The sequence below is a fragment of the Pseudonaja textilis genome, chromosome 1 (genome assembly GCF_049901715.1).
Source record: "Pseudonaja textilis isolate UNSWEBS1 chromosome 1, rPseTex1.2, whole genome shotgun sequence".
Lineage (NCBI taxonomy): Eukaryota > Metazoa > Chordata > Lepidosauria > Squamata > Elapidae > Pseudonaja > Pseudonaja textilis.
This window is the reverse complement of record NC_141990.1, coordinates 254,008,701-254,028,087: the sequence shown is the minus strand read 5'-3', so window position 1 is coordinate 254,028,087 and position 19,387 is coordinate 254,008,701. Positions and strand designations below refer to the sequence as shown.

Below are 19,387 nucleotides of genomic sequence, written 5' to 3'. Positions count from 1 at the left end.
CCAGTTTGACACCCCTGATCTAGTGTTAAACCACCAGGCTAGAAAACAGGAGATTGGGAGTTCAAGTCCCACCTTAGCCATGAAAGCCAGGTTGGGTGACTTTGGGCAACTCTCTCTCAGCTGAACCCACCTCACAAAGTTATTGTGGAGAAAACAGGAGGCGAAAGGTGTGTTGGATATATTTGCTGCTTTTAGTTATTTGTCAAAATAATAAAGAAGGGATCCAAATAAATACAATTTTTAAAAAATCAACTCTACAGCTTCCCTTAATGACGTATCTAATGTCATATGCATTTATGCACAGACATGTCTCTAGGTATTTCCTGCAAAGTGTTCACAGCAGCTTACTATGGAAGAAAAACTGCCAAACACACAGAAAATCAGAATGCAATGTCTTGAAATTATGAAAGCTACTCAGCAAATGTAAATAATGGGTCGTGCTAGGGCTGATTAGTGCTTCAGATGTGGGGTAAAGGATACAGCTATCCTGACCTTATTTTAAAAAAATATTGTTGTGAAAATTATGTTTTATGAAAAGCTTTGGAGTCAAAGAGAAAAATGCCTTCCAGCATGCATGAGTACAAATGCAGCATCTTTTTACAACTGTTTAAACCAAAAGTAACGTCTACTGGGATCACATTAAAGCTGAAGAAGGCAGTCACCCAGCCTCAGGAAAAGTTGCGTCTCTTTAAAGGAGCTACAGACAGGTTCCACAAGTTCTTAAATGCCTTTTGCTTTGAATCTGAAGCGTTGCATAGTCTTCATTTTCACAACAGTACACTGAATTAAAAACACTGTTTAATGGGGCCACATAATTAATGAACTCTTTAGAATGCAAGGAATAGAGCTGACACAATGTTCTTGAATGAGATGTAAATACTGTACATGATTAAATTCAGCATGTGTGATCAGATTTAAGATTTTTCTTTGCTAATTCATTATGTCCTTAGTTTAAAAGATTTTTTTAAATTATAGTTCTTTTTATGATAAACAATAAACTGTTCCAAAATATATTTTAAGGGTCAGTCCATTTATATCCAAATACACAAGTAGGAGTGATATGTTGATGACATGACATACTTTACACCAGAATTGATACAATCAACTTGAGTTGCCTTTAGTTTTCAAAAAACAGTGAATCGCTGGGTTTTTTTTTGCCAATACATGTATTTATATATGAATAGCATTAATTCAATTTCCCTTTTTGAAGTAAATTCTTTACTGATAAAGAGCTTGTTTACATAGTGCAAATTAAAATAATGTAATACTGAAATTTAAAAAGAAAAGTCACATACTGAAACTAAATTACAGTCCCCAAATCTGTGTTGCAAAAATCCAAAAAGCCAATATATTAGAATAAATGCCTCTTTGCTTCCATCAGGTAGATTTTTTATAGGTTAGATCTAGAAGCTGTCCCCATACTTTCTAGGGTTAGGGAAGACAAATGACATTTGCTTCTAAGTAAACATGGAACGGAATACAATACATGTATTTTATATGACAGAACCAAATCCAACAATCTTTGGCATTGATTCTCATAAATAAAATTTATATTAACAGACATCTGTAAGCAATGATTATATCTATAAGAAATCTTGTATATATGTTATGAGCTAAAAATCATTTCACAAAACATCTTCAAGCAGGTCATCTACTGCATATTGCATTCAGCTTTTTATGTAAAGGTGTAAAACTTACAATCTCTTAAAGTATAACCTAAAAACATTCGGAAAGCTAGACTAATTTGAAATTAAATAAATTTTCTTACCCATGCTATATTTTGCTTTGGTGCATGTAGTTCTTTTCAGTATTTCATAAACCTATAGGGAAAATGTTTCATAAACGTTATAGAACAAGTAGCTGCTTTGGAAATGGGAAATAAAATAATACTGAACAAATGCAATTCTGAAGCAAGCAAAATATTAAAAATGTAAAATTCCTATTATGAAAAACAATTATTTTGTACAACTTTGAGAAATACCATTATTATAAGCTACTCCTTTTTTCCTAGGGTTAGAATGTTACGATGTTTCCACAGTATCAATAAATAATTAAATGGGTCGCTATTTAATTATTATTTGATTACTTGCTCATATTGCGGAAGCATCCTATTAACTTTTGAAATAATTTTAAACATTGCTGTGACTTTTACATCTGACTATAGGTTTCAGGGGCTAATAGTGCTTGTCTCAACACATAAAGCAAACATCACCAATTTATCAATTAGATTTAATGCTAATGTTGGGTGGAGTAATATGTTTCCTTCATTCATTTGTATTCATTCAGTTGGGCTACAAAAATCAAAATAATCAAAGAGATTTAGAAAACTCTAACTATGATAGTTCAGATTTTTGCAGCCCAACTGCTGCATTTCTGCAACTACATTTTATTCCTCTTCTTTGCAAACATTGCTAGTTAAACAGATGGGACAGTAAAAAAATTATTTCCAAAGAAAATTGAAATAATTTCAGAAATATCTATTTTGGGGGAGGTTAGACAATCCAAGTCGCTAGCTTTTGCATCAGCAGTGAAGTCTGTCCTGCAGAAAGTCTGCCACATTCATTAGCATCTTTGTGATAAACAATTACAACAAAGAAAATTTATATCAGTATGACCTCATTTTGTTCCGTATAAATGTAGATAATATAACCAGAAAATGCCGTGTTAACTAGGCACAGAAAATTGAATCAAATATGCATCGGTCAAGTGTCTGTAATAACTGTTTTCAATATAAATGAAAGTATTGACTAATAAGATATAATTGGTACAGGCCCCACACAACATATATAATTCATTCATATATTTATGATTGAAACCCTTCTGAAAGGAAGATTAAAATTATTATAAAACATCAAAACCTTTCCAATCTAATGAGTCACAAAGTGGCATATATAATCTCCAGGGCTTAGAAACAATGTCATATCTTTTTTCTATTTTGTTTTCCTTAATTAAGTCTTATTTGTTAAATGGATGGTACTCAGCTGTATTCCCAAGTCATGGAAACCAATTAAAAAAAACTTACCACCTTTCCTCACTTTTCTAATTTGCGGGGAGGGGGGAGCATTCTGGACCAAAAAGAATACTGACAGAATAATCCAACTAATTTATGTTTAACAATTCTCAAATAGTTCAAAAAACAATGGATAGGATTGCAGTTCACAGAGATTTTTTGGAATGCAGAGTTGTAAAAAAAATTGTATGAAATTGAACAATTAAGAACAACTTTATAAATGTTAACATGTAGCATTAGACAGTAGGGAAAGTGTACTCTTATTGGGTCATTTGTAAGCTATCTCTCTTATATCCTTCTGGGCTGTGAGTATGATTGTCAATTGTAGATTGACTGTACAGTTGTACAACCTGTGATTGTACTTCAAAATATCTCAATAGCAACACTTTGTCCATCCTCAACTTTCTATTTCTTAAGAAATTAAAATAACACATTCATAATTTCTTTCCTTTTCCTTCCCTTCCTGAAATTTATAAGCTACCCCTTGATGTATCTCAGAAGGTTTTCTGAGTTAAATGAAATAAAATCTATGTAGAAATAATTGTGTCTTCCCCAATGTGGAAAGATATATGGAAAAATCAATTCTCATACATTATATATGATAGAAACAGTCATTCATTAGCAATTTAAACTCTTCATAGCTAAACTAAAAAAACCTTTTTAAACATAGTTTTTAATAAAATACATTTGTTAATAATATTAGCTGGCTTGTTTAGTCAAAATAAATGGGAAGAAAACAGGGGACAAAACAAACCAGCAATAGAATATTCTGTTCTTCAGATAAGAAAAGTGAGAGTTGGAAGCAGAATTTATTATGGTATTTGGTATAAGATTACTGATGACAGTTTAGCATATGGAAGAAGATGCAGGAAGTACAAAAGGCAATAACATTCCTCATGCAATTTATACAGACTCCTTAGTGCTATAAAACTGACAAAAGGAATCTACTACAAGCTGAATACTAATCCATAGCAACTTTGCTCTGGGTATTGGAGCTTCTTCATAATGCAAATGTTCCAGTTAAACATAAACTATATCACTTTAAAGCAAGATATACCACATGTTGAGAAAGAGTCAGACTGCTACTAAATCTGGCATCCCTTCAGAGCTATTCTCCAGGGCATTTAAAAGTTGATGTTGGCCTATACCAAGTAGGAACTGTCAAATTTTTTTTGGTTCTCAACAAGTGGAGAGAAGTCAACATATGAGGCAAGCATTCCTAATTTTTTCTTGTATCTTCAGAAAAAAATATCTGGGTTCTGAAAAATTATTTTTGGTAAAAGAATTACTGTTGAAGCTGTTTATGAAATCCTTTTGCATATTAAACAGTCCCATTCAAGTCAAAAATTGATTTGCCCCACAACTGAAAAACCAGTAGGCCCGGGATGGGGAACCTTTTATGGCTCACTCAGGAATTCTGGGAGTTGAAGTCAGGGGTGGGATTCAAAAATTTTAATAACTGGTTCTGTGAGCGTGGCTTAGGTGGTGGGCGTGGCTTGGTGGTCATGTGACTGGGTGGACATGGCTTGGTAGTCATGTTATTTGCTGGGTGTGGCCAACTCAATATCACTCATATCGAGGCACGCATCTCCTCGTCTAGCCTTTCATGACTGTGGGGATGCTGCAACAGTCATAAGAGTGAAAAATGGTCATAAGTCACTTTTTGCAGTGCCATTGTAACTTTGAATGGTCACTCCACACAAGCAAAGTACCAGCAAAGGAGGGAAAAAAAACTCCAGAGACGTTCCTGAGACAGGAAGTCTAGTCCTGCCAAAAATGTAATAAGGGTTAACGGAGAGGCAGTTTCTGTAAGCAACACCAGAATGTTTCCTTCCTGCCTTTCTTACAGGATTAGGCCAATAATTTCTTCTAACAACCGGTTCTCTGAACTGCTTAGAATGTTAACAACCGGTTCTAGTGAACAGGTGCGAACTGATAGAATCCCACCCCTGGTTGAAGTCCATAAGTGATAGAAGAGCCAAGTTTCCCTACCCCTGCCCTAGAGGACTGTCATCATTAGCTAATCAGAAGCCTGCCTTCATAGATAATGCTTAACTACAACCTTAAGAGGCAAGCTCAAACCAAAGTTAGATTCTAGCTAGTCATTTTTTAATTGTCAGTGTGTCTTCAGCCATTATACAAAGCTATTAATTAACGAACCGTTACATCATTTGTGTCATGGAATGACAGCCAATGGCAACAATCCATATCTATATCACCAAGAGGAGAATTTCTATACATCCAGTTCCATGACTATCTAAGTTTGTTACTGATTAACATTACAAATTCTGCTTGGAACTACTTTTCTATGCATAGAAAATTATTCCATTGAATTATTCTTTTTCAGAGAGTGAAAACTTTCAGGGAGTGATTTATACGATGATGTGTTTGATAGCATTTGTTACTTCATATTTCACACTAATTCAACCTAGAGAAATGTAATATAGTTCAAGTTGAATTTGTTTAATATGTACAGTGTGCTAAACTATTTTTCTGCAACATACTGTGACATCGTATTAGGCAAAATGCAAAGCAGCTGTATTACATTGAACTAACAATATTTCTATGTACAGCTTTAAGAGATGAGAAAGCAGGGAAGACCACTCTCCTTTACCTTCCTATTCAGTTGGGAACCATAAGCTCTTAATTGGAGCAGCCTTCACTTATGTTACAGGATTTTTTGTGAAGAAAACTAAGTTTTTCAGTTGTGGGAATTGTTTGTATTAGCAGAACTAGTAGACACTTTCCTACTAACTTGAAGTTCCTTCAGATGTCCTCAGAATCTATTCCCAAAGTCTTCCCAATTCTCTAGAACTGACTTTGGTGGCACCTACAATGGGAAAAGTGGAAAAGAAAGCTTTCCTGCATGAGCAGCTATGCGCATTCAGGCATACTTTAGTCCTAGATATTTATCCTGCTTTATGACATCAACATGTTTTGCAACATTTCCCAGTGATATATTGTATGTTTATATATTAATAAAATGTCTTAAGACATTTTAAAAATCAATTATTCACCATTACCTTTTCTTCATTTTTCTAGTTTCTAAAAAAATATTTGTTTTGGATATTTGTGTAATTTTTTTTTTGTATTATCATTTATGTTTGAATTGATTATTTTTCTTTTTTTAAGATTAAAAAAATAAAATATATATTTTTACGTTGACTAATAGATATGCAGAACATTTTCTGAATCGAGAATCATAATGCAAAAGAATAGCGGCCTGAGACAAGAACTCAATTTTATTTTATTTCATTTACATTTAATTAACATTAAACAGTTTTACTCTATGCTCACATATTTAATGAGTTTCCTCTTCTACCACATTAAAAATTAAGATATGATGGAGAGATGCATGAGTCAGATTATTCACTTCTGATGTAGATTTTTCATATAGTGAATTATATAGAAATAATGAAAGCAGCTAAAGAGGAATACTATCTTACTCTAATATTTTATAAATACTATGGTACTTACTATGGTACTCCTAGTTTTGCTATCAAAAAAGGAGTCTTTATCAGAGAGGTCAAACCTGTGATAATAGTAGAGAAGAAAAAGAAAAAATTAATTAATTAAATAAATAAATGTAAAGCAATATACAACAGAATCATATTATTTGGTCAAAACTTTACTTCAACAAGTCTTCAGAAAGTTGCTACTCTTCTTTTGAAGAAGAGTTCGAAAGTTTCAGCTATTAACATATACCCAACACATTGCATGTAGAATGTTATGTTCAATATCAACTACTCTTGCTGCTTTCATAGACCTGTGGCTTGAGCCTACAATTCTGAAATGGCTGTCTGCTGATGATCATATCAAAACATTGCTTTTCAAGAAAAAATGTACAGTAGAATCATAAGGGGGTACCCTGTAATTACATTCCTATTACTAAAAGTCATATTCAACTGAGAAATATCATGTAATGATTGCTACACTGAATACTGAATACACATGGAGACCAAATTAGAATATAAAAAATGTCCTGCTGGATCAAATCACTGATCCATCTAGTCCAGCAGTAAATTTTTATAATGCCCAACATCTACACAAGGAAGCCCACTAGTCTCCCAGTGGACGTTCATATACTTTAATTCACTGCATGTTGTTTTTCCTTGTAATACAACTTTTATGGACTTTTAACAGATTGCTTTTCTCATGATTTGTATTGTATTCTGCTTGTGGTAAAGAGATTACAAGGCAGACTTGGCCATAGAATGTGCTGCCTAAGTGATGCTTTCTCCCTTGAACCACTTTTGGGAAAGAATGGCACACATCCCAATGGATTTTTAATAAAGAAAAAGTAGCCACATAAGATATCTACCATTCTTTTATTAGTCGTAGCTTTGAGAATCCAACTATTTGTTGCATCAAGCCTTTTTATGTCTTTAGAAGTAAGCCTGATTGGATTCAGTTGGCTTATTTCCCAATCAGTCAGGACAAAACTACAGCCTGAAACTGGAATCCTACATCTGTTTACTTGGGGGCATTGCTTGAACTCAGTGGGATTTAACTTGCACATGGGTATAGGATTATTTTGTAAGTCCCTAAGGAAATTCATCATGACAAAAATCTTCCATGAGTTAGGCAAGATCCTGTTTATTTGGGAAAAAAACGATAAATTTAGTGCAAATTGTATTCAAACACAAGCCTACACATTTCTATTAATATTCACATATTTGAGCCTAGTGCTATTCCCAGGGGTCAATTCTGTTGTAAATGACATTAACTAAAACCAATGAACTTTAGCTTACAAGTGTTGCTTCTCCCTTGAGAAAGGATAGGAAAGTCGTTTCACTGTCTGATGCTTATGTTCTGCCACTTTAGGTTGAATGGGTTCTGTTATTTTTTGGATTACAGAATTGATCTTTTTCAAAAGTCCATGAGGTTGATGAATTTGATACACCTAAGGATTGAAAAGATATTTTTTTTAAAAAAATCTTCATTTAAATCATTTGTAGAACATATCATGCCTTAAAACGTTTACTCAGGATAATTAAAATTATGGGTAGTGGTGTCCAAATGTTGAAATGAAAGGTCAAGTAAAGCTAGGATCATAGGAATATGAATTGTATGCAATCATGGCTCTAATAATGACAGAATGGGCTTCAAAAACAGAAAGTGGATGATAATTTCCATATTATATAAACTTTCAGTAAGCAAAGAAAAAAAAAAGCGCAAATTTTTGTATATATCCCCCATTACATTATACAAAATTCTACTTCCAGCACCTTGTCCTTGCTAATTTGGATCACATTACTTTAATTTTTCTGGCCAAGGAGACTCAATTCCTTCTGATCTCCTTAATTCAGATTTTCTATAAATGATGGATGGGTTACTTTAAATTTGGAAATATAATTAAAATAAATAACATGATAAATAGAACTTGATCAGATACTGTTACAAAATTCAAGCCTAATGTTTAATTTTAGTTTTACTTAAAATAAATTACTTTGTACTATAAGGCTGTCTCTTCTTCCATTAGAGATATTTCCCTGCAGAGTCTGGGTTCTGCACTTAGTATGTCATTAAATATTGATCCATTTCTCAATTTTGCACCCTGAACAGGTACAGATACATCTTTCAAAAGCTTAATATTCAATCATATAATATTCCATGGTGACAATGGGCTTTTAGAATTGTACTTCAAATATTCATTAGAAATTAAAACTAGATTCTGCTAGTTCTTTTATGCTTGTAATTCGCATATCCATGTCTATGTATAGAATCATAATTTCACCACAATATAGCCATTAAAATAATTCAACTTCTCAAACTTTCTGTAACAAGAGAAGTATTTGACTGAAAACACAGAAATAATCTCATTTATATAGACCTACATTAAAATTTCCACAGTAGAGACACAGACCAGAATGTTTTAAACAACAGTTTGTTGTGCCTACTGCTCAGACTCAGATGTAACCCAGACTCACAGGAAAATGTCTCCAATGGAGGAAGAAACAGCGTTAGAGAACAAAGTAATTTATTTTAAGTAAAACTAAAATTAAACATTAGGCTTGAATTTTGTAACTAACTGTATATGATCAAGTTCTATTTATCATGTTATTTATTTTAATTATATTTCCAAATTTAAAGTAACACAAAGCTATAATAGACAGTTTCACTCATTACAGTAAACCCCAAATCTATTAGGTTTGAACTAGAGAGTTAAGTAAACTCACTGAAATCAATGGGATTTAAATAATGATATGTTAGTCATGAATTCAGTAAATTTATTATTACTATGATGATCCATCCTCTCACAGGATCCTTAGAATTGTAGTCTCATAAACTATGTCTAGGAAAGAAGAAATTTAGCAAAGTTAAGCCATACACAGATTTATGTCTGTAGAATAGCTAATGGCTTTGTTTGCTTTAGTTTAGTCATGTTTTTTTAAATCTACTTCATTTAGCATGTAGAAATTTCTTTTTCTTGAGATTTTTCTCAAGCAATGAATTGCCATTCTAAAGATTGTCTTGCTGAGCATCTGACATAAAATTTAACATTTTTGGCATCAACACATATGCACATTGAAGGCAATAGTGCTTTTATCTGTGGTATAAGATCAGAAAAAAAAAGATAACACTCATTTAATTGTCGAAGACTCTTGGCTACCTTGTACTTCCCAAATATTTTAGACTATTATTCTACAGTATAAATCATATCCAATATGGTTAATAGTCAGATAAAATTCTAGTTGCACATTGTTAATATCAGTGAAATTAGCATTCTAGGATGGGCTGAGTAGGGTGGCTGATGGCAATAGAAAAAAACCTGTAACTGAATCAAAACAGGCAGCCTGTCTTATGCATGATTTTTGGAAAGACATGTGATAAATATTTATAAGATTAACTACAAAATGGCACCACCTATGTCTACATATCTTTTAAGGAACACATTTCTGCAGTGCAGTGCAATTAACATGCATAAACATTTATATCTTGCAGCATTACAATTCATACATTGCTCTATAAATTGTGTCACAAACTGTACCAAGAGTTTTAGTTAAATATTCTGCTTCTCTTACAGGCAGACAATTTTAATTTATGAAGAGTCTATGAAAAGAAGTTAATGTCATGTCATTTAATTGTTTAGACGTCCTGATGTTAAAGAATATTAAAACTAACCTTTTTTGTAGGCATCTTCAGTTTCATAAACTCTGCTTCGCGGCATAAAACATTCCAAGGAGCATGAATTTTTATAAATCCAAGACCATGAATTTTTGTCTTTAAAAAACAGACAGAAAAATAAACATTTAAAGCAAATAAACACACAATGCCATTTGTTCAATTTCATTTATATTGCCCTGCAAGTTTTTCTTCTTTAAAAGGAGAACATAATGATTATAGGGCAAATAAAAGAAGGCTGATGGAAGATATATAGACCAGTTAAAACATTTTGGTGGAAGTAAACACAACTCAGTTTAAATAATATGCCTTAAATAAAGCTCTAGAAATCAACACTAACATTAAATGGTACTCTTTTCAAATGAAATACTGCTACTATAAAAAGTTATTGACCTAAATCTATCAGTTGAACATGGCAATATGACAATTCACCAGAAACATTTGGCTACAATTTATTACTCATTTACCCTTTTCAGAGGTCCCACTCATTGAATTGTGAAATTTCAAATTAATTAATATCTTCAAATGCCTTGGTGATCATTGTTTTAATATTAATTATTTCAGATACATTAGACCCTCTTATCATTCAAAGTATTAGTGCTAATGGATTTCCTAGGCCATCCAGATTTTCTTTTTTAAGACAATTTTCCAAAGTCTGTGCAAGTTAACCCTTCTAAGACAGGGGTTCCCAACCTGGGGTGCTCGCACCCCCTGGGGGTGCGAGATGATATTCCAGGGGGTGCGAGAAAAGTCCAGGTAAATAAAAGGATATTGGCTATACGTTGGCATTTTTATTTATTATTTATTTCAGGGGGTTCGAGGTTCGAGTGAAATTTCTTTAGGGGTGCGGGGTGAAAAAAAGGTTGGGAACCACTGTTCTAAGAAGTTCCAGAGCTAAGATCTCTTCTGTCTTTGATTTAATTGCCATTATTGCTGTGCTGGTTTATACAAGCATAAAAGCTTGTTTTCATATTGCTGCTCTGAACACCTGCTTACAAGAAATACATTACTCAAGAGACATAAGTAGCTGCCAATCTCAATATGGCAGAGCTTCAAAAACATGTAAGGTATTAGCTTACTTCATGGAGGAGAATTTAATTAATTTAATATATGTTTTCCTTGAAACAAGTTTTTACTTTTATCCAATATTAAGGTCAGCAATAAGGTTTTAGTGACAGCCAACCACACAATTGCAAGAAATTATTTTGCCACATATGCCATTTTATCTTTCTGTGAACATCACCAGACATTTGTTTATGTTTTCGATGTTACATGTTGCTGAGTAGTGTCTTACCATATAATTTGATTCATGCTTACTTGGAAGACAGTCGCACTGAATTCAATGGCTTAATTCAATCTTATAGATTCAGACTTATACTCAAGAAGTTACTAAAGGATTATAGTACTGAACTCTAAATGCTCTAAGTTTTTCCTGGGATTAGGTCCTATGGAATACAGTAGGACTTACATCCAAATATATATTCAGTTGTACAACTGGTATATCAAATGCCTTTAAATAAACTATTTATTTAACTCATATAAATTGTAGTTAACTACACAATTAACACTGTGCAGTTCCAATTATACACCAAAACTAAAAAAGGTCATAATACATTACTAAAGATGACTGCTCATACGTCACACTGAATTCACTGAAGATTCTTTCTATGTAAGCATTTATAAAATAATGCAACTTTATAAATAATCTCTTAATGTTATATTCAAAGAAGTAGGTTATTTCTTTTTAAACTATTCTTATAATTATTTATTTATTAAATATTATTAGTATTGCCTTCAAGTCAAGTTTTGACTCCTAGTAACTGCCTGGATAAATCCCTGCATTTTTCTTAACAAGTTTTTACAAAAGTGGTTTTTCACATTCCTGGGCTGTGAGAGTGCTTTACATAGGGTCTGGACTGATTATAAAAAGGGCTTTGATTCATTGATTCATTGTTATACTGTTGGGCCATCATATGTTTGGAAACAACTGATATCAATCAAAAATTAGAATGTTTATAGAAAAAGTAACGGAACAGTGAAAGTCAGAATTGGTGGTTGGAAGTGAAAAAGACAGGCTTGTCAACATTAGGAGAATGTCTTCTATGGTGACATATTACCACCCTTATTATTTGCTATGATCCCACTTTCACTGATTTTGAGAAAAACAAATATTGGTCAAAATGCTAATAAAATCTCACATTTGTTTTACATAGATGATCTGAAACTTTATGGAAAAGCAGAAACTGAAATACAGTTGCTAATGAACAGTATAAGACTTTTTAGTACAATGGTATTTGACCTAGAGAAATGTGCAGTAGCAATAAACAGAGGAAAAATCACAAATACTAATATAAATTAAATACTTGAATGGCTAAATCATCAGGAGCCATCAGGATGGAGACTACAAGTATCTGGGCCATTTACAGTTGGATAACATCAAGCATGCACGAGTTAAAAATGTGATTAGTAAAGGATACATCCAAAAAATAAGAACATTGCTAAAGACAAAATTAAATGATTGAAACACCTTCAAAGCTTTTAATTAATGTATTTATTTAAACATTTATATAGCTGCCCATTTTATACCAAACTCTGGGCAGCTCCCAATCAAGAATTAAAACAACATAAAAACCATATGTTGAAACTATTAAAACCATAAACATTAAAAACAAAAACCTGGCATCAAGACAAGCTACAATACCAACATGTAGTTACCAATACCCAGGCCACAACTGTCATACGATACAATGCTAGAATTATTAACTAGTAAGTTGAACTAGATAGTTTGAACTGAAAAACAAGAAAACTGATCACTATTCATTATACATTAAATCCCCATAGTGATATTGACACATTATAGCTGCCTACAAAAGTGGAAGCAAGGTTTACTTCAAGTCAAATAAACTTCTGCAGAAGAAAAGCATGCACTACACTAATTACATAAAAAACAGGCAAGAATGAGCGTTGATGCAAGATAAAAATTGGAACTCATTGAATGCGCAGGAAACAAAACATGAATACCAAAATATTATGAAAACACAAGGAGAATACTGGCATGGAAAAATATTACATGATCCATTTGTACAAAAGATGAAGGGGAAAGTGAATTAAGATAACCCCTAGCAATGGCTGACAACTGAAACAGTCAAGAAAAGAAACTGAAGGCTTGATTTTGTCTGCTCAAGAGCAAGTTATTTGAACTAATGTAGAGGGAATCTCTAAGCTACACCAACAACTTGCTCATGTATTTGAAAGTCTTGCTGCTTATAGTCAGCTAGACCAAAATAGATAACTGATTATTGATTAATTGATGTTTTAATTTAGCTAGCAGATATATTAGGCTAGCAAAATACTGTGTTCCAAATACAGCTTTTTTTCTGAAACAGATATATCACAATGAATAATCAAAGGTTCATATAACTTTCATCCAATATAAAATGAAAACATTTTTACTATTCACTTTTCCCTTAGTACATAGGAAGTCTGGCATGATAATTATTCTGATGTCAGGTAAATTAGAGTCACTCCCATTGAAATACAGATGCCTAGTTTTTCTATTTTAATTACCCTGGCACTATTTCATTTATACCTCAATTATTAATCAAGATGTTTTATTTAACAGCTATACCGTACTACCAATTTCTAGTCACAACCTAATTCCATTTTGGAACCCAGCTTTTAATTTAGAATATTTGCTAAAAGGTTCCCATCAATAAAGAGAAGCTACAATAGTGGTATCAATATTTCTTTTTCACAGAGACTTGGAATTCCTATAATCTTTAAAAACAACGATATGAAGTCTTTAGTCCTTTTGAACACAGTTTTCCTTAAACATAGGAAAATGTTACTACACAATTATAAATACAGATGAATCTTTTTGTTTAAAATTGTCTGCCCTATTCCTGTACACAATGCGATGCTAATGTGTTGTTTAAAAGGAAGCAAAATGTCAATCAGCATCTTTCATCTGTGAAAACTTACACTGTTGAACAGATACAGTATGTTACCAAACCAATCACTTATTGGTTTGGGTTGGAAAATATAACTTACATTTCTTCATTCTCACAGTAGGACAACCTTTTTCTAAATTTGTAGAATTTAAGATGTGATTCTAAATGCCTTTGGAGTTCTTATCATACTTCTAGGGTCATTTATATTTTATATTTATTTATAAGATTTATTAGGTGCATATTTTACCATAACTCTGGAAGGCTTACAGTCATTAAAACATGTCTATACATATACATTAAAATATAAATAAATTAAAATCAAATGTGGGAAGAGTGGGGGCAGAGTGGGAGGAGGTGGGATCTGTTGTTATTCGATCAACCACCTTATTGTGCTGTTCCCCCATTGGGGCGGCAAGCCAATTGGCAGAGCTACATTTTTAGGTCCTTATGAAAGGATAAGAGGGTTGGGGCCAACCTTACATGATGTGGGGGGGGGAGATGTTCCAGGGGGCAGCAGCCATAGCAGAGAAGGCTCTCCTGAACTCCACCGGCCAGAATAATTGGGCTGACAGGATCCATAGCATGCCTCTTCTACTAGCACGAGTGGGACAGATGTGGTGAGACCATCCCTCAAGTAACCTGCATAGGATAGATTTATATCTACAACAGCATCAGCCTTTTAAACTATATTTGAAAGAAAGTGTGTTTAATTAATTTGTTTACCTGTAACACTTAAATCATTCTTAGAGCTCTTCATGTTTAAAACTACTTTTCAGTCCATAAGATTTAATTCAATGATGTACAGAACAAAACAATGAGGTTCATTTTATATCTTCCATATAAGGCCAGATCATATGAACAAAATCAATAATTTGGGGATATGGTTTGAGTAAGCTTAAGAACATAGGACTTAATAAATATGTGTTTGAATGTTTGTTAGTAACACAGCTCTCAAAGACACAGCTTTTGTCATGAAATGACAAAAACTTTTATTTAATGTAAAGGCATTTCTATCAATGATGGAATGTCTCTCTCTCTCTCCCTCTCCCTCTCTCTTTCTCTCCCTCCCTCCCTCCCTCTCCCTCTCCCACACACCCCAAACTTTTGACAGGGAATTATCACAGTATACATATGGCCACCTGAGTGGACTAGTTGTATTGGATATCAAGGCTTGTATAAAATAGGGAAATCCTATAGGAATAGTATAATAGTTTATTATAAGAAAGAATTTATAGTAATCTAAATTAGTTGGAGTCCTAAAGGAAAGGAAACGAATTTGGCAAGATTAGGCAGATTTTCAGAGACAACTTGTAAAAGTGTGTATTTCTTCAGGCATTCTATTGGGATTAGAGTGTACTGGAATATTTCTACAAAACCCTAGGCCTTGGTCTTATTTTAGTCAATATGACTCTTGTTTTTTAGTTACTCATCTTCACCCTTGCGTGACTATCCTTGCAAAAGGCCACTGGCAGAGAGGGACACATCCCTTTGGGAAATAATACTGTCAAGTCAAAATATACTTCCGTGGGAATCTCTCTACTTGTTTATTTTGGAACCCTGCCCCCTTGAAGAAAAGCATATTCTCCCACCTATTTATCTCTCTATTGTACAGATTCATACATGGGCTGAAACGACTATGAGCTAAGGTGAATTCTTCTGAATACAACATTAGAATCTTTCAATATTGCCCTTCAATTTGTGTTATTCTTTCAGAACTAAATTTTTTGTAAAGATAGAATAGTAGTTCCATTGAAATGGGTACCTATCTTAAAAATATTATATCATGATATCACTGTAAGTTGAGGCTTTGTCCCCAAATTCAAAGTTATCCAGGGAAACTAATGCAGAGATATATATTCAGACCAACAGAAGAAATACTTTTTTTCTGAATGTAATTAAACTGCCCTCCTATGAAGAAAGACTACACTAACCGAGCCTCCTTAGCTTTGAGTAAGAGCCAGTTGATATAATGGTTCCAGGCTAGAAACCAAGAGACCGTGAGTTCTAGTCCATGCTTAGGCACAAAGCCAACTGAGTGATCTTGGTCCAGTCACTTTCTTCAGCCCTAGGGAGAAGGCAATGAGAAACCACTTCTGAAAAACCTTGCCAAGAAAACTACAGGGATTTGTCCAGGCAATCTCTGTGAATTAGACACAATTCAACAGAAAGAAAGAAAAAAGGTAAAAGAAAGTAAAAACATGATAGTTATATATAAATTCATTCATGTCCATAGATAATAGGCAGAGAAGAAACTTTCCTTATTATTACAATTTTAGAAGTTTAAGGTATCAATACAAGCAGTTTCAGAACCAACAAAGGAAAATAACACAGTACAAACTGTGGAATTGGTTACCAGTATTTGTAATGGTAGCCAATTTCTGCCATTTTAAAAGAGGACAGAAGAGGTTGATGAAAGAATAGGCTACTAACATTGATGGGCTCTTTACTACCTTATGAATTGTAGACAGTTTACTATATGCAATGGTGGTTGACAAATGATGGGGATCTCTATACTCCAGTCCAGCTTTATGAATTTTCCAAATGCATCTAGTTGGCCATGAAACATTAGACTACCTGGGTTTATGATTTGATCTACAAGTGTCTTTCCTATGTTCTTATCTCTTTAAAATTGGAACTCAGAATATGTAATATAACAAACATTTAAAAAAATAACTTTTTATAGCCTACTTAGTACCTTTTATATTTTATATCCAGTACAACCCTGTGAACTGTTGCAGAACCTGAATATGAGGGGAATCTGAGAATCTGCATTCAGTAAATTTAGTATTGCTTCTTCTCCCAAGCTTATTAAATATATTATGAAAGGTATATAGTATTACATACCATGAATGATACACAAGGCACTGTCACTACTGTTGTCCCATCTGGATATGGACCATATGTATTGTTTCTACTTCCTTCTTTTTGTAAGCAAGCCGAAAACATTGTTATTTATTTTGGCAATGACATTGTGGTGAACTAACCACATTCATTTGTATGCATATGTTTTGATATCTTTTTGTATTGCTTTAGATCATACATTGCATTTTAAATTGTATATAAGAAATGTTAATATTGTACAATGTGGGGATATGCATATCATAATTGGGAGAATAAAAATATTGTAAATGAACAAAGTGATTAGATTCTGTCTTCTTATATATTGGAGTTAACATGGGTTTCAAATGAAAAGCAGTACAGTACTCCTCAACATTATGAAGCATTATATTTGATTTATATATTTGGTAAAAAAAAATTATAACCACCATCTGCCCAAGTGCCCAAATTTGTTGTCCCAGATATAAATAGATTATGCCTCATTTCATAATTTAATCTCTTTCCCATAACACATGGATTTAGCTGTACCACCAGAAATTCCTACCATTTCTGAGAAAAACAGCTTAATTACCATTATTTAGCTTTTTTCTTCTTTTAACAGACATACCACGTTTTGACTAATTTCTTTGATGAGTTAGGAGATACCTTTAAAATTTATGAATTCATTATTCTTTACTCAAACTCTAAATACTTGCATGTCTAAATGTTGCAATGCTAGGCGTCCTAAAAGACATTGAGACTAATTCCTGGTAACTACATGGACAAGTCTATGTACATATTTTGACAAACAGTCAAATGCCATTTGACAACTTTTTCCTGCTTCTGTTGGGATTTTCCCATCAAACTTCAGCCAGCTTGGCCTTGTTTAGCCTTTTCTAGATCAATCACAGTTACCTAATGGCTCCTACCTGGTCTATTGTTGGCTGAATGCTAATAACATTCAATAGCTGGACAGTATATATTCTTCCATTATATTTTGATAGAAGACTTGAAAAAGCTTAAGGTAACTAATCAGTTTCTCATTTTATAAAATGATCACTTGAGATGTGATTATTTGAAATGAAAGCCATGTGCCCTTATACAGGTTTGTTAAATATAATGGCTCTAATAATATACAGTGGTGTTCAATTTGCATTTTTGTGTAATCAGTTTTAAGAGGAAATCCATTATATACTGTGTTTCCCTGTAAATAAGATATATCCCAAAAATAAGCCCTGTATCTTGGTAAATATAAAATATGGATGCTGAAGGCCACATGAAAAATAAATATTAAAGACTAGTTTCCAAGTATGTTAGAAAAAAATATGCTTAATTGCATGGGAACCTATGAAGGCTTTGAGATTCTCATGAACTTTTCAGCAATCAATCAATATACTAATAATTTTTATACACACAGTAAAAGAAAAGAAAAAAGAGTAATTACATCTTCATCTCTTTCCAGCTCAAGGCCAGCCTGCATAAGGTTGCTTTCATATTCTTCTCTACGGAATCTCTTGTCATCTTCATGATAATCTATGTGAGGTGCACTTTCATCCATGCTAAGCTGCCCTCCTTTTCCAGGAAGTGGTTTATCTTGCTTAACGCTCCGAGGCCCCAAATCATTGAAATGGATTCGCCGAGTGAGTGTCCTACTAAATGAGGATTTCTTGTAGTGGTAAACGAGAATATAATCCACTTTTCTTTTGCCATCTCTAAAAAAAAGTCCATATTTGCAGTTGGCATCTGGATCTTGTGAGAATGAATTTAATAGCTGTAAATGAAATAAAAGAGATTGAAATAAACGTTGGCATTAGACATGAAAATACTTAAGGATTAAATAGTTATTTTCGGACACAGCAAAAATCACCAATTACAATCTTGCCAGACTGTAAATTTACAAAACACTGCTCTTTAATATTTAACTTTGTTGATGGGTCAGGGACCTGAAATGGCAAACAAAGAACAAACAAATAATAAGCCATCTGAGGTAACAGATGACTTCACTCATTTGTTTTGCACAGTACACTGGCTTTGTGAAATCTCTGTATGTTAAGATCTCAAGATACTGCATCCTGAAAATCATTAGCTGATTTTCAACTAGAGATACAGATCGCGTTAAGAGCTTTGGGTTTTTTGTTTAATAGTGTCTTAAACATGTGTTGAGATCACATGCCTTACTCTACAAAGGATATTTGTCTTTTTACTACTGACAAATACATTAATATTGCATTCAAATACTTGTCACTTTTCTTCATCATCTGAAAAAGAGATCAGTTTTAATAGAGACTGAAAGAAACCAGCTGGTCATACAGCTCAGCCAAAAAGATCCATGGACTTCGGCCAGTAAGGGACCAAGGTTCAATTTTTGCTTTATTTGTGATTCTTTCTCATGGAAAATAAAAATGGAAATACAACTGTCATCCTACCCCCTGCAGTTTCATGATAATTAGAAGTAGTATTGCAATTAAAGTTTGCATTTTTCAAA

General features: G+C 33.1%; 1 protein-coding gene across 15 annotated transcripts in view; it reads right to left on the bottom strand.

The window, feature by feature from the left end:
* The window catches only part of ANO1 (anoctamin 1), a 170,118-nt gene that overhangs the window by 53,654 nt on the left and 97,077 nt on the right, over positions 1–19,387 (bottom strand). For all 15 annotated transcript variants that reach the window (XM_087921297.1, XM_087921296.1, XM_026706699.2 and 12 more), the window contains 5 exons: positions 18,347–18,673; positions 10,136–10,234; positions 7,762–7,913; positions 6,488–6,542; positions 1,769–1,820 (listed from right to left, as the gene is read on the bottom strand). In XM_087921297.1, the coding sequence (XP_087777423.1) occupies positions 1,769–1,820; positions 6,488–6,542; positions 7,762–7,913; positions 10,136–10,234; positions 18,347–18,673 (685 nt within the window). The remainder of the gene's footprint in view (positions 1–1,768; positions 1,821–6,487; positions 6,543–7,761; positions 7,914–10,135; positions 10,235–18,346; positions 18,674–19,387) is intronic.